Genomic DNA, 22,500 nt, shown 5'->3' with positions numbered 1-22,500 from the left:
ATTTTACTCATAATAATAATATTTTATTTATTATTATTACATAATAATAAATAAAACATACATTTTATTTTATATGGCGCTTTACATGACACTCTCAAAGTCACCCGAGGCTGTTAATGTAGATGAAGGAAATGTGTATAAACTCTTTTCTCCCCTTTTCCCTCAGCTGAAACACTACAGCAATGTGTATAAACTCCTTTTCCCTCAGCTGAAACACTACAGCAATGTGTATAAACTCTTTTCTCCCCTTTTCCCTCAGCTGAAACACTACAGCAATGTGTATAAACTCTTTTCTCCCCTTTTCCCTCAGCTGAAACACTACAGCAATGTGTATAAACTCCTCTTCCTCTCCCTCAGCTGAAACACTACAGCAGCTGCAGCTAGATGTTGTGGTCATTACGCCACTGGCCATCTTCAAAGATGCATCTTCAATATCATCAAAGCCCTCAAATTCATATTCAAATTCATACTCATATTCATATTCATGAGTTCCAACCCAATTACATGCAACAGCAAGTCAACTTGAGTTAACATCAGCAAGCAGCCTGTTGGGCAAGCTGCTGCCTCTGATATGAAGGAGATGTTTCTACAAGTCGGCCAGATAACATTAAGTAAGTGCACATATAATACAGAAACCATTTATATTGATGTCTACTTATAAAGCAGGCTACAGGCTACAAGGCTACAGAGCTACAAGGCTACGGGGCTAGAAGGCTAGAAGGCTACGTGGCTACGTGGCTACAAGGCTACACGGCTACACGGCTACAAGGCTACAAGGCTACAAGGCTACATGGCTACAAGGCTACAGGGCTACAAGGCTACAAGGCTACAGGGCTACAAGGCTACAAGGCTACGTGGCTACGTGGCTACAAGGCTACAGGGCTACAAGGCTACAAGGCTACAAGGCTACAAGGCTACAAGGCTACAGGGCTACAAGGCTACAAGGCTACAAGGCTACAAGGCTACAGGGCTACAAGGCTACAAGGCTACAAGGCTACAAGTCTACAAGGCTACACGGCTACAAGGCCACGGGGCTACGGGGCTACAAGGCTACAAGGCTACAAGGCCACAAGGCTACAAGGCTACAGAGCTACAAGGCTAGAAGGCTAGAAGGCTACAAGGCTACAAGGCTACAAGGCTACAAGGCTACGTGGCTACAAGGCTACAAGGCTACAAGGCTACAAGGCTACAAGGCTACGTGGCTACAGGGCTACAAGGCTACAAGGCTACAAGGCTACGTGGCTACAAGGCTACAAGGCTACAGAGCTACAAGGCTACAAGGCTAGAAGGCTACGGGGCTACAAGGCTACAAGGCTACAAGGCTACGGGGCTACAAGGCTACAAGGCTACAAGGCTACGGGGCTACAAGGCTACAAGGCTACAGGGCTACAAGGCTACAAGGCTACAAGGCTACAAGGCTACAAGGCTACAAGGCTACGTGGCTACGTGGCTACAAGGCTACAAGGCTACGTGGCTACAAGGCTACAAGGCTACGTGGCTACAAGGCTACGTGGCTACAAGGCTACAAGGCTACAAGGCTACAAGGCTACAAGGCTACAAGGCTACAAGGCTACAGGGCTACAAGGCTACAAGGCTACAAGGCTACAAGGCTACAAGGCTACAAGGCTACGTGGCTACAAGGCTACAAGGCTACAGGGCTACAAGGCTACAGTTCTACAAGGCTACGTGGCTACAAGGCTACAAGGCTACAGAGCTACAAGGCTACAAGGCTACGTGGCTACGTGGCTACGTGGCTACAAGGTTAGACCAGAGATACTCTAGACAGAGATAAGTCATTCTAGTTCATTTCTGGTATCCACTTTCTGTCGGGTGAACGCCCCTTTAGGAGACCTTCGGTTAGGAGACCTTTGGTTGAGAATAAATGGAGTCCCCTTAGCACTGTAGATGGCGGTATTACACTTCTCATGCAAACACCTCAAAAATAGAAAGAAGAAGGAGTGGACAACGCCCCCTTAGGAGACCCAACTTGAGCACACACTTTTGCATTGGGTGGGCGGGTTTCGAAGCCTCTTTATTACTCCACCCTCTTTGGCTACACGGCTACAAGGCTACAAACAAAGAAAGTAGATCTAACAAGAAGCGTCATTTTGTTTCTTTTCCGGTATCCACTTTATGTCGGGTGAACGCCCCTTTAGGAGACCTTCGGTTAGGAGACCTTCGGAGTCCTGAGGTTGAGAATCAATGAAGTCCCCTTAGCGCTGTAGATGGCGGTAGCGCCCGTCGTGTGCAAATACCACGAAAAGAGAAGAAGAAGGAGGGACAACGCCCCCTTAGGAGACCTTATTTTGAGCACTCGCTTTTGCATTGAGTGGGCGTGTTTCGAGTCCTCTTTATTAAATATCCAACCTCTTTGGCTACAAGGCTACAAGGCTACAGGGCTACAAGGCTACAGGGCTACAAGGCTACGGGCCAGACAACTGGAGGTGCTCATCGCTCTCCGGCTGGTCTGGGTCACTTGGGTGAAAGTGCGTAACGTTGTGAGGCCAAAAATACCCAGTGAAGCTGGGACGCTTCTTAAAACATGTGTCTAAGTGCATTGCAGGGAGGTTTTGCTTGTGCAACATAAAAAGTTAAAACATAATAAATTAAAAAAGGAATTTGGGTGAACGTGTGCGGCTTAGTGAGACCCAAAACACACCCAGTACAGACAGGACGCTTCTTAAAGCATCTGTCTAACAAAGTGCATTGCAGGGAGGTTTTGCAGCATGATAAAAAGTTAAACTCAATAAATAAAAAATGGAGACAGTGGTGGTGATCACCGTGAGTACTGTGGCAGAGCAAGCGAAGTCACCCGTGCATATAAACGCGCTAAGGCACCCGTGCATAAAGTATACTAGGATTGCATACAGTATACTAGGATTGCATACAGTATACTAGGATTGCATACAGTATACTAGGATTGCATACAGTATACTAGGATTGCATACAGTATACTAGGATTGCATACAGTATACTAGGATTGCATAAAGTATACTAGGATTGCATACAGTATACTAGGATTGCATACAGTATACGCACACTCACACACACACACTAGAGGAAGGCGCACGTCTACAACTAGATCACACACACACACACACACACTCTCTCTCTCTCTCTCTCTCTCTCTCTCTCTCTCTCTCTCTCTCTCTCTCTCTCTCTCTCTCTCTCTCTCTCCCCCCTCCCCAAAAAAAAAAAAAAATCATGCATGTGCCATATGTGTATACTGGGATATTTAATAAAATAATGACAAGAAATAGATTGTGTAAACTTTGTCCAGTCAATGTTATTTGCTCTATCATGTTTCCATTGTCCAAAAGGGAGTCGTCTCCAATAGACTGCTTTGCCAGCTCCCACCTGCAGGCTGGCTACATATTACATATTACATGCTGTCTACCATAGTGTTTCCCAGGCTGGCTACATATTACATGTTGTCTACCATAGTGTTTCCCAGGCTGGCTACATATTACATGCTGTCTACCAGAGTGTTTCCCAGGCTGGCTACATATTACATGCTGCTGTCTACCATAGTGTTTCCCAGGCTGGCTACATATTACATGCTGCTGTCTACCATAGTGTTTCCCAGGCTGGCTACATATTACATGCTGTCTACCATAGTGTTTCCCAGGCTGGCTACATATTACATATTACATGCTGCTGTCTACCATAGTGTTTCCCAGGCTGGCTACATATTACATATTACATGCTGCTGTCTACCATAGTGTTTCCCAGGCTGGCTACATATTACATGCTGTCTACCAGAGTGTTTCCCAGGCTGGCTACATATTACATGCTGCTGTCTACCATAGTGTTTCCCAGGCTACATATTACATATTACATGCTGTCTACCATAGTGTTTCCCAGGCTGGCTACATATTACATATTACATGCTGTCTACCATAGTGTTTCCCAGGCTGGCTACATATTACATGTTGTCTACCATAGTGTTTCCCAGGCTGGCTAAATATTACATGCTGCTGTCTACCAGAGTGTTTCCCAGGCTGGCTACATATTACATGCTGCTGTCTACCATAGTGTTTCCCAGGCTGGCTACATATTACATATTACATGCTGTCTACCATAGTGTTTCCCAGGCTGGCTACATATTACATATTACATGCTGCTGTCTACCATAGTGTTTCCCAGGCTGGCTACATATTACATGCTGTCTACCATAGTGTTTCCCAGGCTGGCTACATATTACATATTACATGCTGCTGTCTACCATAGTGTTTCCCAGGCTGGCTACATATTACATGCTGTTGTCTACCATAGTGTTTCCCAGGCTGGCTACATATTGAGAACCACTGTATTAGATGCTGCTGCCTACCATTAGCGCTACCCTGGCTCCCTCTGCTGGCCACTTTGGATACAACATGCCTCCCACACAATGACTAACCAAATTTGTTGCACAACAGATGACGTATGTAAACAGTGCCAGTATTCAGGAAAACTATCTAATTATTATATTATCAGTATGAATGTCTACATTCCCGTTTATCAATACCTACACAAAACAACATTTTAATTACATTAGAGTAGGTCACCGATATGGCAGCACCATATTTTCTTGATTGCATCATTCAAGGCCCTCGCGAGGCCTGGCCAACCTCCATGAATCCCCCACTAGGGCTGTGAAGATATTGTCTCTCCACTAATCTCCACACCACACATTACCACTTTGGATGTCTCATGGACGTTGCATGCACATGGCCGGGGAAAAAATAAGAGGCTTCTAATACATGACTTTTGTGACCATTTGTTTTATGTCTTGTAGTTGTTCCTAAATCCCTCGCTGTGCCTCACCTGGGGGCTCAAATTTCCACGCCACTTTGTGCAGATGGACGGGGTGTATTTCCACGCCATTTTGTGCAGATGGGCGGGGTTTGGGTGTATTTCCACGCCCCTTTGTGCAGATGGGCGGGGTTTGGGTGTATTTCTACGCCACTTTGTGAAGATGGGCGGGGTTTGGGTTCTACATACTACACAAGAGCTGAGGTTTGTGCACGTCAGCTGAGGTCGCTGGCAACGTGCACGAGGGTGCTTTATTAGGATATATCATTTTGTCCACCTACAAAGAGATTCATTTAGGCTAATTAACAAACATAAACACTATGGTTCTAATATGGCTCTTTTTCAATAACTGGACTGGACCAGCAAAGCAGTGACCAACTGCAAGCTGTTAATTAGTGGTAATTCGTCTAGACTGTGCTACGTGCTGCATCTCCTGTGCTACGTGCTGCATCAGCTGTGCTACGTGCTGCATCAGCTGTGCTACGTGCTACATCACCTGTGCTACGTGGTTCTCAACCTTTTTTTTAATAAATGCCCTGTGCTACGTGCTGCATCAGCTGTGCTACGTGCTGCATCAGCTGTGCTACGTGCTACATCACCTGTGCTACGTGCTGCATCAGCTGTGCTACGTGCTGCATCAGCTGTGCTACGTGCTGCATCTCCTGTGCTACGTGCTGCATCTCCTGTGCTACGTGCTACGTGCTGCATCAGCTGTGCTACGTGGTCGTGCTGCATCAGCTGTGCTACGTGCTGCATCAGCTGTGCTACGTGCTGCATCTCCTGTGCTACGTGCTGCATCAGCTGTGCTACGTGCTGCATCTCCTGTGCTACGTGGTCGTGCTGCCTCACCTGTGCTACGTGGTTCTCAACCTTTTTTTTAATAAATGCCCCCTGGACCAGAGATTCTTTAATAGAGATATGCCAACATAATAGGTTGCTATGGGCACCTAACGCGACCAGGTTCCGGTCTGCCTAAAGGGGCGTGTCATAATGCTCCTACAATGAATAGAACAGTCCTTAGGTCTGCCTAAGGGGGGGCATAATAGAACCAGGAAACAATGGGCCAATGGAACCTCTCTCTCTCTACTCTCTCTGTCTGCGTGGTGCCTCACCTGTGCTACGTGGTCGTGGATGCCTCCGACCGCCATCATGCGCAGGGTGTGCAGAGCCATCTGTAGCGCCTCTTCTCCGTCCGACGACGAGCGATTCACCGCCCAGAACGACATCAGGAACATCAGGTTCACTGCCGACCACATGGTATAATTACATTACGCTACTGTACATAAGACTTACAGTATGGCGACCACATGGCATAATTACATTACGCTACTGTACATAAGACTTACAGTATGGCGACCACATTAAGCTCACTTAATTCATCCTTACTTGTTGATCAGTTGTATTGTCCTTATTATTATTATTATTATTATTATTATTATGTTATTTTTTGTTTTACAAGTGTTTTGAGATCATGGTGTCTGGTGATACAAGAAACAACAAATATTATTATATCATCATTATCGTTATTAAAAGTAGATAGGTACTAGAGATGCACCGGATCCTGATTTTTAGTGGGCCCTTTTTATCACGTTGGCTTTAACTATTTTGACTGAAAAGCCTCGGCTACCGGATCCTGGATCCTGGAACCGGATCCGGATCCTGTGAAAAACCCTATTATCCTGCCGGATCCGGAACCGGATCTTGGATCCTGTGCATCTCTAGTAGGGACTAACTGATTGACAGTCGATGTGTTTCCATGTGCTGTATGTACCGGGTGATGGGAACTTGGGCGCGTCTCTGAATCCTCCGTACTCTTCATCGTAGGTGTGGGCCAGCTGCTGGAAGCACCGGTTGGCCACTAGGGGAGCTGCAGGGGGCGTCTGCTCTTCGCTGGCTGCGATCGCCGTTCCCTTCCGAAGAGCCTCCAACACTCTCTCTCCACTGGACTCCAGCGCCTCTCTGTTACTTCGCCACTGAAGACAATACAGACAGATTAGATTAGATTAGATTAGATTAGATTAGATCACTTTTATTAGTACCCAAAGGAACTAGATTAGAATTGCAGTCAAGTGACCTGCACTGGACTCCAGAGTTTCTCTGTTATTCCGCCACTGAAGACAATACAGACAGATTATATTAGATTATATTACATTAGATTAGATTAGATTAGATTATATTATATTAGATTAGATTAGATTAGATCAGATTAGATTAGATTAGATCACTTTTATCAGTACCCAAAGGTACTAGATTAGAATTGCAGTCAAGTGAACCCCACTGGACTCCAGTGTTTCTCTGTTATTCCGCCACTAAAGACAATGACAGACGGGACTACAGTTTTGAGGAAGGTAGGTTGCCTGGCAACAACATGATTGGCCCCTGATTTTCTGATGGATGGATGACTGAGAATAAGTTGTTTGTTTTGAATCCTAGTTCTCTTGATGAAAGTGAAAATCAATCCACAAAACATCTAAACGCATCAGTCCCCAAAACCACTGCTCAAAAAAAGAGGAAATAGACGCGTACCACAAAACAATTAGAAAAATATCAGCTATGGCGTATTACAAGCTCAGAATCAAATCACATACGCGTCTGTACTGCAAACTTTATTTCCACACTATAGACATTATGTACGTATACAGTGCATATGTACTATATCCCTTTATAGCTTTTCAAAGTTGGACAATCAATTATTGTCATGTCTTTTCATTTTATTAATGGCTTATTTATGGTGTGAGTCAGATGTAAACACGTGATCACTGGACAGTGACACGTCACGCACCAGATTTAAACTGTATTTCAGGAAGATATTTATTACTTTCATCATCCAAATATTGCAATAAGGATCTGTTTCATGAATAAACGTGAAAGTGAAAGCCGTGAAAGTCGTGAAAGCCCAACTTGGAAACTCCAACTACCATTGTCGTTGTGACACAGCACTCCACAGCACACAAGTATTCACTGCACACTGCACAATGAAATTGCATTTATGCCTCACCCGTGCAAGAGTGCAGCCCCCAAATGGCGCACCATGGGGAGCAGTGCGGCGGGACGGTACCATGCTCAAGGTACCTCAGTCCTTGAGCAGAATGGGGGAGAGCACTAGTTTATTACCCCCTCACAATCACTCCATCAACCTGGCGGGTCGGGAGTCAAACCGGCAACCTTTGGGATGCAAGTCTGACGCCCTAACCGCTCACCCATGACTGCCCGTCCTATAGCTCTCCATGCTCTGTCAACCAACACCAATCAGCGGTGTAGTCTACTTTTTATCGTGGGTATACTGTATATTTGAGCATTTTTTGAAGTGGGTATACTGTATATATTTGTGCTATTCAAAACAATGGATCAATCAATTTTAAGTGGGTATACTGAAATCCCTGAAATTTAGAAGTGGTTATACTCCGTATACCTGCGTTCTACGTAGACTACAACACTGACACCAAAGTACAGACCTGCTCCATGATGCGGTGGAGGACGGTGCTGAGGCCAGGCCGGTGGCCGGCGTCCCGCGGGGGGAAGTACGTGCCGCCGATGAAGGGCTTCAGCTCGGGAGTGAGCCAGACGCTCATGGGCCAGCCGCCTCCCCCGCTGGTCGCCTGAGGGGAGGACAGAGCACCGGCACTTTGCATTTACTTTACGGCACTTAGCATTTATGGTCCTTTGCAGCTTATAGCGTACAGTCCTGGTACTACTTAGGAGGTGGCATTCAACACAAGCACCATTAAAACATTAAAGATGCAAAACGTGCAAAACAAAACATGCTTCTTTACAACATTTTAAATGCAATAGAAAATGCATTTAAATACTATTCTTGTCTGTTGATTTTAGTCTCCGTAGTTTAAGGCAATACTGATTAAGGCTCCCCATCTCATCCCTCTCTAAATATTCTCATTGTTGTTTTGTGATAAGACATTGTGATAAGACATTGTGATAAGACATTGTTTATCCAATTGGAAATCCACACAGTTTAAATAGACGATGGCATTGCTGCCCCCCCCCCCCCCCCCCCCCCATAGATGGGTCAGCTGGTGCAAAGCCAAGAGCAGTGATTCTCAAAGTGTGGGTCCCGTCCCGGGAGCTCAGGCGGTCCGCAAGGGAATTGCTACTTTCCCCAACTGCAGTAGGCTTTATCTGAAACAAAGCTATTACATAGCTTATTACAAAGCTAAACATACTGTAGCTGAAGTTATATTTTCACCACAATAGGACAGGCTTGTAAATGTGAATAAAAAGTAGGTGATTCGCATGGAAATTAGCAGTGTTAAATTAGCACCAGTCTACTGTCAATTCAGTTGACAGGTGGTCCCTGAACATTTCTGGGGGGACAAAGTGGTCTTTTGTCTAAAAAAAACTTTTTGACACACTGTCCTAAACCAAGCACCAAATTTATGGTCAGTGGACTTATCTAATTCCAGGAATCATGTCCAAAACTCAAGCGCTTTGTCATAAATTTTAAAATACAGACATTAGTTCAACCAAATGGGTCCTGCGGAAACTGCTATCAACATAAAAACAAAGGAAATACGCCCTCTGCACTTCTAATTTGACAATCTGGTGCAACCAGAGCAGGACTAAATAATAATTGCAAAGGGAAAAGAATCTGGTGCCACATGGATGTCTATTTTCTGTTATTTTACTTTTTTGTGCAGGTATCAAGACACTCAGCAATGCAGAGGAGTTCAGGAGACTCAACAAGCCATTTGAAACCAGCCCTTCTGGAGAATTATAGAGGCGGCTCATTTAGTTATTTCTGCGACAGAAACCTTTTCAAGCTCCAGAGAGATGTCAAGTTGCCTACAGTAATCTACTGTAATGACCAGATGATCCAGACCCAGAACCAAACAATGACAAACATTTGCTGGCCAATGTCCAGTGTAAACAAAGTCCAGCGTTCTCTTGTCTACAAAGCATTTTTGCCTCAGAAATGAAATGTCGCCAAATCAACACGCATGAGTGACGGCAGACAATGTCCAAACTGTGGCAGCATCTTCATCAGAGGCCTCAGTCCTCAATAGACCCCAGTCTGCACTGAACGCACCCAAAATAAAAACACACACAACAGAAATAGACATCCGCAAATACAGACAACAGAAATAGACATCCGCGTGGCACCAAAGACATCCGCGTGGCACCAAAGACATCCGCGTGGCACCAAAGACATCCGCGTGGCACCAAAGACATCCGCGTGGCACCATAGACCACAGACATCATATAGGAAGACTAGATGCGCCATCCGCGTTCCCGTCATGCAAGTCGAACGTCCGCGCATGGCGGCCATGTTAGAGCAGCCTGTTGGCTCAACCAGTTGCACTGAGTTTTTGGTGATCCATACTCTTCAGATGCCCATAATTCCCTCAAATTTACGTGTATTTTCGAAAGGCTTGGATTGTTATACAGTATAAAAAATTCCGAACGTAAGTATTATGTTGATACTGCATAGTGATTAATATTCACGTTATATTATATTATATTACATTACTTTATAATGTACATGGGCCTACAATCATGTATAATATGGTTTAGTAGGCTTATTCAAGTAATTAAATAGATCCCATAAACAAATGCATTTATTATTCTTTTATATTTTGAGTAAAATAACAATTAAACGGTCCCATGTGTGCTACATTCTGCTTTGGGCTCGACAGCTCCACCCTGTGTTCAAAATGAGTCATGACGCTTAGAATGAAATTGTTGCGATGTAATCTCTCTTCCAGTACCTCATCCCTTCCATCAACGTAATGCACAACAACGGTTAAAATATGTATTTTCTCTTGGTCCAGCTCTATTTTTAGACAAATAAATAAGTGGGAAGCATATTACTCTGCTGTGCGTTTTACCTCAGTCTGCACTGAAGTTTTAAGGAGCCGTACTATTTATATACACGTGTCAATATTTCAGCGAAATAACAGCATACATATTTCAGCATCTCAACGTCTGAATTCCTCAGTTAACTTCAGGTGTAACGGAGGCTCTGTGGAGAGTTTAGGCTGTGCTAATATGGCCGACCTGTGCAGACGTGCTTGAAATACGCGATGACTTATCTAGTCTTCCTATATGATGTCTGTGCCATAGACATCCGCGTGGCACCAAAGACATCCGCGTGGCAAGACATCCGCGTGGCACCAAAGACATCCGCGTGGCACCAAAGACATCCGCGTGGCAAGACATCCGCGTGGCACCAAAGACATCCGCGTGGCACCAAAGACATCCGCGTGGCAAGACATCCGCGTGGCACCAAAGACATCCGCGTGGCACCAAAGACATCCACGTGGCACCAAAGACATCCGCGTGGCACCAAAGACATCCGCGTGACAAGACATCCGCGTGGCACCAAAGACATCCGCGTGGCAAGACATCCGCGTGGCACCAAAGACATCCGCGTGGCACCAAAGACATCCGCGTGGCACCAAAGACATCCGCGTGGCAAGACATCCGCGTGGCACCAAAGACATCCGCGTGGCACCAAAGACATCCGCGTGACAAGACATCCGCGTGGCACCATAGACATCCGCGTGGCACCAAAGACATCCGCGTGGCACCAAAGACATCCGCGTGGCACCAAAGACATCCGCGTGGCACCAAAGACATCCGCGTGGCAAGACATCCGCGTGGCACCAAAGACATCCGCGTGGCAAGACATCCGCGTGGCACCAAAGACATCCGCGTGGCACCAAAGACATCCGCGTGGCACCAAAGACATCCGCGTGGCACCATAGACATCCGCGTGGCACCAAACGTTTCTTCCTTTTTAATTCATGTCCAGTCCTGCACTGACTGCAACAGATTGTCACTTTAGAAGCACTGAGTATGTGGTTTCCTTTGTACTATGGTTTTCATAACGCTCGTCAATTAGTCATGTCCCCCACCAATGAGTATTTCAATAAAATTATGCAGAACCTCACCTGTACAACTGTCATGTAGACCTTGATGATATAGAACCTCACCTGTAATGTCATGTAGACCTTGATGATATAGAACCTCACCTATAATGTCGTGTAGACCTCGTTAAGATCCTCACCTGTAATGTTGTGTAGACCTCGTTAAGAACCTCACCTGTAATGTTGTGTAGACCTCGTTAAGATCCTCACCTGTACAAAAGTCATGTAGACCTTGTCCACATCGGGCCTCTCTTCTCGATCCACCTTGATGCACACAAAGTTTTCACTCAGGATCTTCCCAATCTCCTCGTCCTCAAAAGATTCCCTCTCCATCACGTGACACCAATGGCATGTGGAATAGCCGACTGGAACAAGCCAGAATACATGTAGACACTGGGCAATACAATACAATACCATACAATGCAATACAATGCAATACAATACAATACAATACAATACAATACAATACAATACAATGCAAAACAATACAGTACAATACAATACAATACCATACAATGCAATACAATGCAATACAATACAATACAATGCAAAACAATGCAATACAACACAAGTGGCTGGTGGAATATCCAACTGGAAGCAGGTGGGGGTGTGCAGGGGCGAAGACGCAAATTTTGGGCCCTATGGCCAATCAGCTCCAATGGACCCCCCCAGCCATATATCTACATACATCAGACTGTGTGTGTGGGCCCCCTATATACATGGGGCCCTGGTAACTCACACTTTACACCCCTCAATGACACCCCTGCGTACGTACATCACATCAATGAATTGACGTAAAAGCTGCTACACTAAACAGTAACTTTAAAGGTACACTGTGTGAGATTTTTAGTTGTTTATTTCCAGAATTCATGCTGCCCATTCACAAATGTTACCTTTTTCATGAATACTTACCACCATCATCAAATTCTAAGTATTCATTATGACTGAAAAAAATGTACTTTTCATACATGAAAAGGGGGATCTTCTCCATTGACCGCCCTTTTGAATTTCCAGAAATAGCCATTTTTAGCTGCAAGACTGTACTTGGGCCATACTAGAAAATAATAGTTTATTACTTAGTAAACTTTCATGAAATGATCAAATTTGGCAATAAGCAGCCCAGTTTCAATGAGCAGCATAGTTGCAGTACCTTTCTTGACCATTTCCTGCACAGTGTACCTTTAAAGTTGGAGTCATAGTTCTCATCAATCTTTTTGCGTAAAAACTTACCTGACAAGAATATGGGCTTGTCTTCACTTTTGGCTTTGTCAAAAGCTTCCTTGCCCCAAGGAAACCTAACAACGATGTGATATCAATTACACGTGTTTGAATATAAATTGGATATTAGTTTTTAAAAATGCTCAGTGTTGTTGTATAATAAACAACTCTCACCAGTCCACGGGGTTGTGTGCATGCTGCAGCAGGTATGGGGACCGCTCTTTACTCAGGCGGTTGGAGTGTTTATGTTGCCGTGGAGATGAGGCTCCAGGCCCCTCCCCTTTGCTACCTGATGAGGCTCCAGGCCCCTCCCCTTCTCCACCTGATGAGGCTCCAGGCCCCTCCCCTTCTCCACCTGATGAGGCTCCAGGCCCCTCCCCTTCTCCACCCGATGCCATAGTGGAGAACGCTACTCCAGCGGCCCTGTGAGGAAACACAAGACACCATTATATTACATCAGATTATATTACATTACATTATATTATATTACATTACATCATATTACATTACATTATATTATATTATATTACATTATATTACATTACATTATATTACATTACATTGCATTTGGCAGATGCTTTAACAAAGTGACTTACAGTCGACGACATAATCATCACTAGAAGATACAAAATGCACAAGAAATATACACAACAACAAGTGTAGATGCTAAGTAGGGTTAGCACAGTAGCACAGTAGCACAGGGTAAGTACCTGACACCTGTTTTAAAGAATTTGTCAGGGCTTTTGGTGCCTTTATTATGATAGGATAGTGAAGATGTGGCAGGAAAGTAGTGGAGAGAGAGAAGGGGTACAGTTGGGAAATGACCAGACGGGACTCGAACCCGGGTCCCCGTATACAAATTGGCTCCACTACTGTAGTCTGGCCGTGCTTCTCTGTGGAGTGCTTGGAGCAGTAGAATTTTGATTGCAACGCCCCCCCCAGAAAACAGCCAATAATCGAATACGCCCCCCACGTGGGGACGAAAGGGGAAGAACGCTCGTGACAATGACGTACACATCTGCGCCAGAGCCATTGGTCTGCGCTATGTTGTTGTTGAGTAACTGCCAGCAATTGGGTGAGAGGTGTCCAATAATTTCAAACTATAACTGATTGCAAACTTCCTGCTTCCTACAATCGCTTCAGAGCAAACAAATGCCAGACCATAAATACGAAATGAAATGGTAGTATTATAGGATGGTCAGGACCAGGCTATGTATGAGGTACAGCTGCTCTAGTCTAAACGATGCACCACCATGCACTTCTCAACCTGTTTTTAGGCAAGGCACCCTTTAATTCATGAAAAATGTCAAGGCACCCCAAACCAACAAGCCGTAACATGGCATCACATCCGATACCACTCAAGCTTAGAAAAGTAACACGTTTCGAGACGTCACACGACCTATGTTCGAAGTTGAAGCTGACTGGGTCGACCTATATTTACTTTATTGTGCGTAAATGGCAGATGAAAGATTCCACTGACTAGTATTGACTTATGTAATATAATACATATTTGTCAAAATTGACAATTTATTTATCAGGCACATGTCCCCGGCACCCCTGTTGAGAATTACTGCTCTAAACCACCACCATGCACCTCCACAAGACACTTTATAACACTGGGAGCCTTAAGGGCCGTACACACACGTCGCTACTAGTTACTCGCTCAGCGAATGAAGTCAAAAGAATGTCGATGTGATCCAGCGAGACTCGCAGGCGAGTACTGTACAAGCGATGCGATGTGGGCAGATCCCGAGTTGAAAATATTTGATCTCCGAGCGACGCGAGTAAGCAAGGCAAGGCAAGGCAAGGCAAGTTTATTTATATAGCGCATTTCATACACAGGTGCAACTCAATGTGCTTCACAAAGTTAACAAATGTAAATGAAAGGAAACAGGGAAGAAAGAAGGAAATGAATTAGAGTCAAAAAGCATTTAAAAACATTAAGATAAAACATAAGGTAAAAATAATAATAAAATAAAATAAAATAAAACAAATTAAATAAAAATAAAAATAATAAGAATAAGTAATTTAAGCTAGGGGAAAGCATCTGAGAACAGCTTTGTCTTGAGTCTAGATTTAAAGCTATCAATAGTGGGTGCATTTTTTATGTCATCTGGAAGCTGGTTCCAAAGCTTTGAAGCATAGAAGCTAAAGGCTGCCTCTCCACACTTTGTTTTGACTTTTGGAATCACCAGCAAATTCTTCTCCGTTGACCTTAGTGACCTAGTTGGTGCATACAGCTGAAACATATCCAGTAGATATGTGGGTCCCATTCCATTTAGTGATTTAAACACAAGTAGCATAGCCTTAAAATCAATTCTGTAGCTTACTGGGAGCCAATGCAGCGATCTTAAAATTGGAGTAATGTGGTCGAACTTCCTTGTCTTTGTAAGAACCCTTGCAGCTGCGTTTTGTACAAGTTGAAGCTGTTTAATGGTTTTATTGGGGAGGCCAGTAAAAAGACTGTTACAGTAATCAACTTTACTAGAAATAAAGGCATGTATTAGCTTCTCCAGATCATGTTTAGACATCAGGCCCCTACATTTAGAGACGTTTTTTATGTGATAAAATGCAGACTTAGTAATAGCTTTCATGTGACTGTTGAAGTTTAGGTCACTGTCAATGAGGACCCCAAGATTTTTAACTGTTTCCCTTGCTTTCAGTCCCTTCGTTTCAAGGATAGTAGCAATCTTTTGTCTCTCCTCTCTTTTCCCAAATATAATTACTTCAGTTTTATCTGTGTTCAGCTGGAGGAAATTGTGAGACATCCATTTGTTAATTTGGTCCATGCAATGATAGAGTGATTCAAGGGGGGTATAGTCATTTGGGGACATAGATAAGTAGAGCTGGGTATCATCCGCATAGCTATGGTAATTTATGGAGTTATTCTCGATAATGTGTCCCAGTGGCAACATATACAGATTGAACAGTAGTGGTCCCAGAATGGAGCCCTGGGGGACCCCACAATTCAGAGACATCGGTGATGAGGTATGTCTTCCAATGGCGACAAAAAAACTTCTTTGTTGTAGGTACGATTTTAACCAGTTGATCACTATGCCTGTAAAGCCAACCCAGTGTTCCAGTCTATGTAGTAGTATAGAATGATTAACTGTATCGAAAGCGGCACTTAAATCGAGTAGAACCAAGACGGATAATTTGCCAGCATCAGAATTCAATCTTATGTCATTCATAACTTTAATAAGAGCTGTTTCAGTGCTGTGGTAGGCACGGAAACCTGATTGAAACTTATCAAAATAGCTATTAGACATTAGAAAAGCAGTTAATTGGTTAAAAACAATTTTCTCTATTATTTTACCCATGAATGGTAGATTGGATATGGGCCTATAGTTGTTTAGTACCAGTGCATCCAGGTTGTTCTTTTTCAGTAAGGGTTTCACAACTGCTTCTTTCAGACAGCCTGGGAATATGCCTGTTTGTAGTGAGGTGTTGATGATCTGAAGTACATCTGATGATATTAGATTTAAGATGGATTTGAAGAAGGCTGTTGGTAAAATATCTAAGTCAGATGTAGAGGAGCTAAGACTTTGTACCGTTCTATTAAGAATGTCCACATCAACTAAATGAAAATTTCTCATGAGGTTAGGATTTAACTTCACCATAGCAAGCTGGTCTGAATCTTGGGTCGGTTGCACATGTGTGAGTATGTTTGTACGTATTTTTTCAATCTTTCCTTTGAAAAAGGATGCGAACTCATTGCATTTGCTGACTGAGAGGAACTCAGAGGGCATTTGATTTGGGGGCCTTGCTAGCTTTTCCACAGTGCCAAACAGGACACGTGCATTATTAATATTTCTGTTAAGCAAGTAACCAATTGGAATGCAGAGTTCGGTACTTCTCGCCTGTTCATTGGCAGTTTAAGCCGTGGGAACTTTCAGCGAACGTTCCATGAAAGAGAGGCGAGTAGGCGAGCAAGCGAGAAGCTAGTAAATAGCAGCAATGTGTGTGTACAGCCCTTTAAGTTTGGTGGTGACTGTCCAATCGGTGCAATGCCATCATCTGCTGGCGGATTGACTGTTGATTCCTTTTAAGGAAGTTAAGAAGGCATCTGGAAGATGATGCTTATTATTAGCACCAAATCTTTGAGAAACTTTTTTTTCAAAGATATTCTTCCCCCTTGGGGACAGCTGTGGCCTAATGGTTAGGGTGGTGGTCTTAAGATCACAAGGGTGTTGTGGGGGTGTAGGGTACGCAGTAGGGATGCAAACGATTCATCGATTCATCGACTTTAATCGATCAATGCATTAATCGATTAAAAAACATTCATCGCAATTAATCGACAATTCAACTGACAAGAGACCCAGGTGAAAAGAGCATGTGAAGAGTTTGTGTGAAGAGGGGTGTGAATAGTGGCAATATTTAAATGAATGAATGAATGAATGAATGAATGAAACTTTATTGTCATTGTACAGGTACAACGAAATTGGTTAAGTGCAGATGCTCACGGTGCTTAAAAATCAACAAAGAAATCACCTTTGGATTAAAGAATTGAAATAGAATGAATTTAAATGTGGTATTTTATCTCAATTTTTAATTACAATATTTAGATTTAGTAGTTTTTTTTTTCGAGAAACATTGAGATTTCTGAGGGATAATGGCGCTTATCAATTAATCGTAAGTCGATCGATAAGACTATCAACTAATGATTAATGAATTAATCGATAATTTGCATTCCTAGGCAGTCCACCCAATTCTCCTGGGGTGAGATTAAAAAAAAAAAAAAAAACACTATCTGTGTTTGAATACAAAAAGGTGGTTGTCATAATAAGTTGCCAAATTAATTGATAAGGTCTCAAATTGCGTACCCCCCACTTTATAAAACCCCACTACACCTTGTAGGTTCGAATCCCATCCTTAGGCTACACCTCCATCCATGGCTGCCCTTGAGCAAGGCACCACACTGCTCCAGGGACTGTAACCAATAGCCTGTACCAAGGCACCTAACCCCACACTGTTCCAGGGACTGTAACCAATACCCTGTACCAAGGCACCTAACCCCACACTGCTCAGGGACTGTAACCAATAGCCTGTACCAAGGCACCTAACCCCACACTGTTCCAGGGACTGTAACCAATACCCTGTACCAAGGCACCTAACCCCACACTGCTCAGGGACTGTAACCAATAGCCTGTACCAAGGCACCTAACCCCACACTGCTCCAGGGACTGTAACCAATAGCCTGTACCAAGGCACCTAACCCCACACTGCTCCAGGGACTGTAACCAATAGCCTGTACCAAGGCACCTAACCCCACACTGCTCCAGGGACTGTAACCAATAGCCTGTACCAAGGCACCTAACCCCACACTGCTCCAGGGACTGTAACCAATAGCCTGTACCAAGGCACCTAACCCCACATACTGTAGCTCCAGGGACTGTAACCAATAGACTACCCATCTGGTCACCGTCTTGACTCACTCCACTGTCATCATAGTGTTGATTTTCAGGAGAGCTCATCATCACTCGCTGGTTTAAGTCCCACTGAAGTTAGTTAAATGTGCCAACTGCTTCTAATGGCCTAATTAAATAGCGCAGCACATGCATTTTCAAGAATTTAAGTCCTTGAATTGAAACACTTGAATGAAAGGATTACATTTTGTTGAACTAATTAATTAGGCCTATTGAGGATATCAAATATTATAGGAGATTTGATCTTACAATTCTAATTAAGCTTACCGTATCTTTGTAATGATATTTCACTACCAGTCATAGCTAATTATCAGATGACTGTTTTTTTTCCCTACAATTCCTAATTGCTTATGAAAAAGGCAGGGGCTGTAGGCTATTATCCTACCCCTGCTGGTCTCTGCCATTTGGTGAATTGAATAGTGATGTGTCGGTCACGCAGGGGCGTAATTTTAGGGGGGGGTGGTGGGGACATGTCCATACCACTTTTGAGATAAACCTAGCTTGTCTCCACCACTTTTTCACAAATATAATGCAAGAACAGCATACCCGGACAATTTACCATTAAAATGTCCCCACCACTTTTCGAGCCAAACCTACACCTTTGCCATCACGAATCGTTCGGCTCTAAGAGCCGGCTCTTTGATGTGAATGACAGGAACCGGCTCTTCAATGAGAACCGTTTAGCGATTTTTTTTGGGGAGCGTTTTTTTTGTTTTGTTTGCTTTGTCCTTCTCTCCCCCCCCCCACCCCCCCCCCCTCCTCCCTATCATTGTGTGTATCCTCTAAACGTGCCAGTGGATAGAGCAGGTGTAACGGAGGCTAACTAGCACAGTGTTGGCGTGGAACGTTGGTAAACCTCCCTCCGATAGCTTCATACAGTCTCGTGCCGTTGGGCCGAGAGACTAGTCTCTTGGCCCAGCGGTATCGTACTGTGTCTCCCATTGCCGAACCGTTGTAGTTGACGAGGTCGCACGTTCGATCCCCGAGGGGGGTGAACAGGTGCAAGATGACCTCCGTCACAGTGGTGCCGCTGACCCGGGATGGGAGTGAGGTTTAAGGGGGAGAGTGTAACGGAGGCTAACTAGCACAGTGTTGGCGTGGAACGTTGGTAAACCTCCCTCCGATAGCTTCATACAGTCTCGTGCCGTTGGGCCGAGAGACTAGTCTCTTGGCCCAGCGGTATCGTACTGTGTCTCCCATTGCCGAACCGTTGTAGTTGACGAGGTCGCACGTTCGATCCCCGAGGGGGGTGAACAGGTGCAAGATGACCTCCGTCACACAGGTGTTACAGACACACTCACAGCGATCAGAAATGCATAGTATTAACACCTTTTTAATTTACTTTGTATTTGGGTATGTTGGATCATTATTAACGACTGATTATGCTAAAAGTGTTGGCTTTTACACACTATACACTGCCCAAAGTGCTTCACAATGTCAATAATGAAACAAAATGTTGTAAAATAAAATTTAAACTTTGAATTTACTAATTATGTAAACATATAGATTTTGGGAGGCGAAAGAGCCGGCTCTCCATAGTAAGAAGAGCCAATAGAACCTCAAAGAAGAGCCGAAAATCCCATCACTAGAATTGAATTGATTTCAATGGGACTTGTTGTAGTAACAGCTTGCATGGTGACTGCAGCAGGGAATATGCCAGACAGCACACCCACAGGTCAAGGCGAAAACGCCTGTATTGCACCGTGTTGAAATGAGCAATTACTGTTCACTTTAAAACAACCCCAACGGACATATCCATGGGGAAATATGTGTTAGGGGTTAGTAGGCCTCCGTGACCTAGTAGTTCTAGCTGACAGCAACAGCAGTGGCAGTGATTAGTGTAGGTCTGTGGTGTGGAGCTCATTCATCCTAGCAGCTGGGCAGGCTAATGTTGCAACCACTCTGCAACTATCACCCAGTTCTACTCTAGAGCGACTAAAGCTACACATCGCTAGGGTGACCAGATTTGGGTTTGTAAAAAGGAGGACACTTTTTTGGGGGGGGGTGGGGGGGGGGGGGGGGCATCGGTGTATCTGTGTATCTACAGGTATGAAAGTATATATGGGTATGAGGTATGATAGTAGGCCTATAAAGTATCAACGCATCCAAAATGGTAATTTGTTTAAAAGCCACTCGAACTTTTGGGCATGCACATTCATTTGTCTATTAAATGACAATTAAAATCTCTTCAGTTACGCCTATAGGCCTATCACATAATTTGTGTGATCATATGATGCAGAGTGTGCCTTTGTTACAATCCTAGACAGTAGGCCTATATTGGAGTAGCTTAACAGCATAACAATGCAGCTCAATTTCATAGGCCTATTCTAATTTCTGCATTAGGTTTTTAAAAATAGATTCACCATCATGTAGGCCCATCTCAGCCATTCCCCACAAAGATGAACAGCATTATAACATTGGAAACTAAATATAAAAAACACAACATTTGTGGTTTTCAACTGAATTGATAATGAAGTTCTATTAGGCTACATTTTAGGCTTAATATGTTTATATTAATATATTAATAGGCTTATATTATGTTTATGTTAATATGTTTAATATTATTTATATTATAGGCCTATTACTATGTTACCTCACAATTTACCCCTCCACTGTCATCCATTAGGCCTATTTAGCTAGGCTATTTGTAGTGGCATTTTGCTCAGAGATTAGCAATGGGCACTTGCAGCCATTAAGAGAGGAACTGGAGTTTTACCTACCATTAATAAGCGTTATCAATAACTGCTAATAGACAGAAGAAGAAGCTGATGAAGAAGAAGCTTAATTTCTTAACTCAGGAATGAGTCCTTCTAGCTCCGAGAAATTGCTTTTGCAAATAACTTGGAAATGTCAGATCATGAAAGATTTTTTAGGCTAAGTCTTATGACAAGGTGTAACAATACTTCTTCTACCTCCCTAAATGATGGATTTGGTGGTGTTACTAGGCTTACCCCTGTGTTAGATTGCCTTCATACCTAGTGGCTTCACACGCGGGATTTTTTTTCCAACTCCACCGCGAACGTGCATTTGCGTTTCTATCGGCATTGCAGTCAAGTAGAACCGGCGGACAGATGCGCTTTCGCTTGTAAACATGGGGCGCACTGGTTAGTCCCCTAGGCTACTTCTTTCGGACACACGGTGCGAAGTGGCTAGATTTGATGAGGGCGTGACTAATGTGTGAACGGTAGAGAGAAACCTGGAGTGGAGTCAAATGGAACGGAGTGAAAATTACAGTGCAGATGAATTAGGTCTATATTTCAGGCAGTCCAACAAAATCCCGGATATTTCTGAAATTCCCCCCGGACATTTTTTTAGGTCTCAAAAGTAGGACATGTCCGGGCAAAACCGGACGTCTGGTCACCCTACACATCGCATGCAACACAAGCACACATCATCTGCAAGCAGAAGGAGTTATTGTTCTATTACAGGGCATTGTGGTCTGGTGTCAATGCAATTTGCATGTGAATGATTATTCAGCAGGGAAACTAAACCATCACTGTCGTATTAGAACTATATTGACAGCGAGCTAGTTCTAGCTGTCAACAAGCGTGCCCATGTAATGTAATGTAATGCAGGCTAGCTAGTAGCTAGCTAGGTAGGTAGGTCAGGGGGTGATGTGTTACCTGTATTGGGACGTCCTGAAGCCCTGTCCCAGAAAAGTGGCATCGAATGGGATCGGTTTAATGTGGCGACCCGGACAGCAGACAGTCAACGGACGCCTATTTACAAGTCTGAAATGTGCTGCATGGCTTAAAATGCGACCCGAAGCGATGGCTAGCTGAGGACGGTTCATGGATCTTAGTTCTATCCTATCAGGCTCAGCATTCCCTTGGCCAAAGCTGTTTGTTAACCCCCTCTCGCCCACGTTACTCAATGCCAAGGAAAGTAGTGGACTACCATTTACAACCGCATTGGAATTAAAACAAGTGCTTGACTAAAATGCAGTTCGGCGCAACGGACAGACCGCCTCATACACATGTCAAATCCACAAAGTTATGAACTGTTTACACTCCTGCGAGCCAGAACGAAAACTCCATATCCCACAACTCTTTGCGCGAACTCACTCAGCTGCTGTATTCCATAATGGCCGAACATAAGTGGACCGGTTGTGTTAAAAGTCTGAAAGGTGTGATTTTAGACATGTGTGGCGTGTTGTATGACAGTGGAGAGGGCGGAGGTGT

The 22,500-nt window shown here is 44.0% G+C and overlaps 2 protein-coding genes across 2 annotated transcripts in view; one reads left to right on the top strand and one right to left on the bottom strand.

Moving 5' to 3' along the window:
* Nucleotides 1-22,112, bottom strand: part of spata20 (spermatogenesis associated 20) — a 36,316-nt gene extending 14,204 nt beyond the window's left edge. The window contains exons 1-7 of the mRNA XM_063193894.1: nucleotides 21,943-22,112; nucleotides 13,068-13,316; nucleotides 12,906-12,970; nucleotides 11,886-12,040; nucleotides 8,250-8,393; nucleotides 6,566-6,767; nucleotides 5,907-6,037 (exon numbers count right to left, since the gene is read on the bottom strand). Of these exons, the coding sequence (XP_063049964.1) occupies nucleotides 5,907-6,037; nucleotides 6,566-6,767; nucleotides 8,250-8,393; nucleotides 11,886-12,040; nucleotides 12,906-12,970; nucleotides 13,068-13,316; nucleotides 21,943-22,112 (1,116 nt within the window). The remainder of the gene's footprint in view (nucleotides 1-5,906; nucleotides 6,038-6,565; nucleotides 6,768-8,249; nucleotides 8,394-11,885; nucleotides 12,041-12,905; nucleotides 12,971-13,067; nucleotides 13,317-21,942) is intronic.
* Nucleotides 22,113-22,314: 202 nt separating this feature from the next.
* Nucleotides 22,315-22,500, top strand: part of lhpp (phospholysine phosphohistidine inorganic pyrophosphate phosphatase) — a 12,567-nt gene continuing 12,381 nt past the window's right edge. The window contains exon 1 of the mRNA XM_063193895.1: nucleotides 22,315-22,500. This exon is cut by the window's right edge and continues 33 nt beyond it. Coding sequence (XP_063049965.1) covers nucleotides 22,403-22,500 — 98 coding nt within the window. The 5' untranslated portion in view covers nucleotides 22,315-22,402.

This window comes from Engraulis encrasicolus, unplaced genomic scaffold (assembly GCF_034702125.1).
Source record: "Engraulis encrasicolus isolate BLACKSEA-1 unplaced genomic scaffold, IST_EnEncr_1.0 scaffold_63_np1212, whole genome shotgun sequence".
NCBI classification, from domain to species: domain Eukaryota; kingdom Metazoa; phylum Chordata; class Actinopteri; order Clupeiformes; family Engraulidae; genus Engraulis; species Engraulis encrasicolus.
Note: the sequence above shows the minus strand (reverse complement) of the source record. Positions and strands in the feature narration are given on the sequence as shown.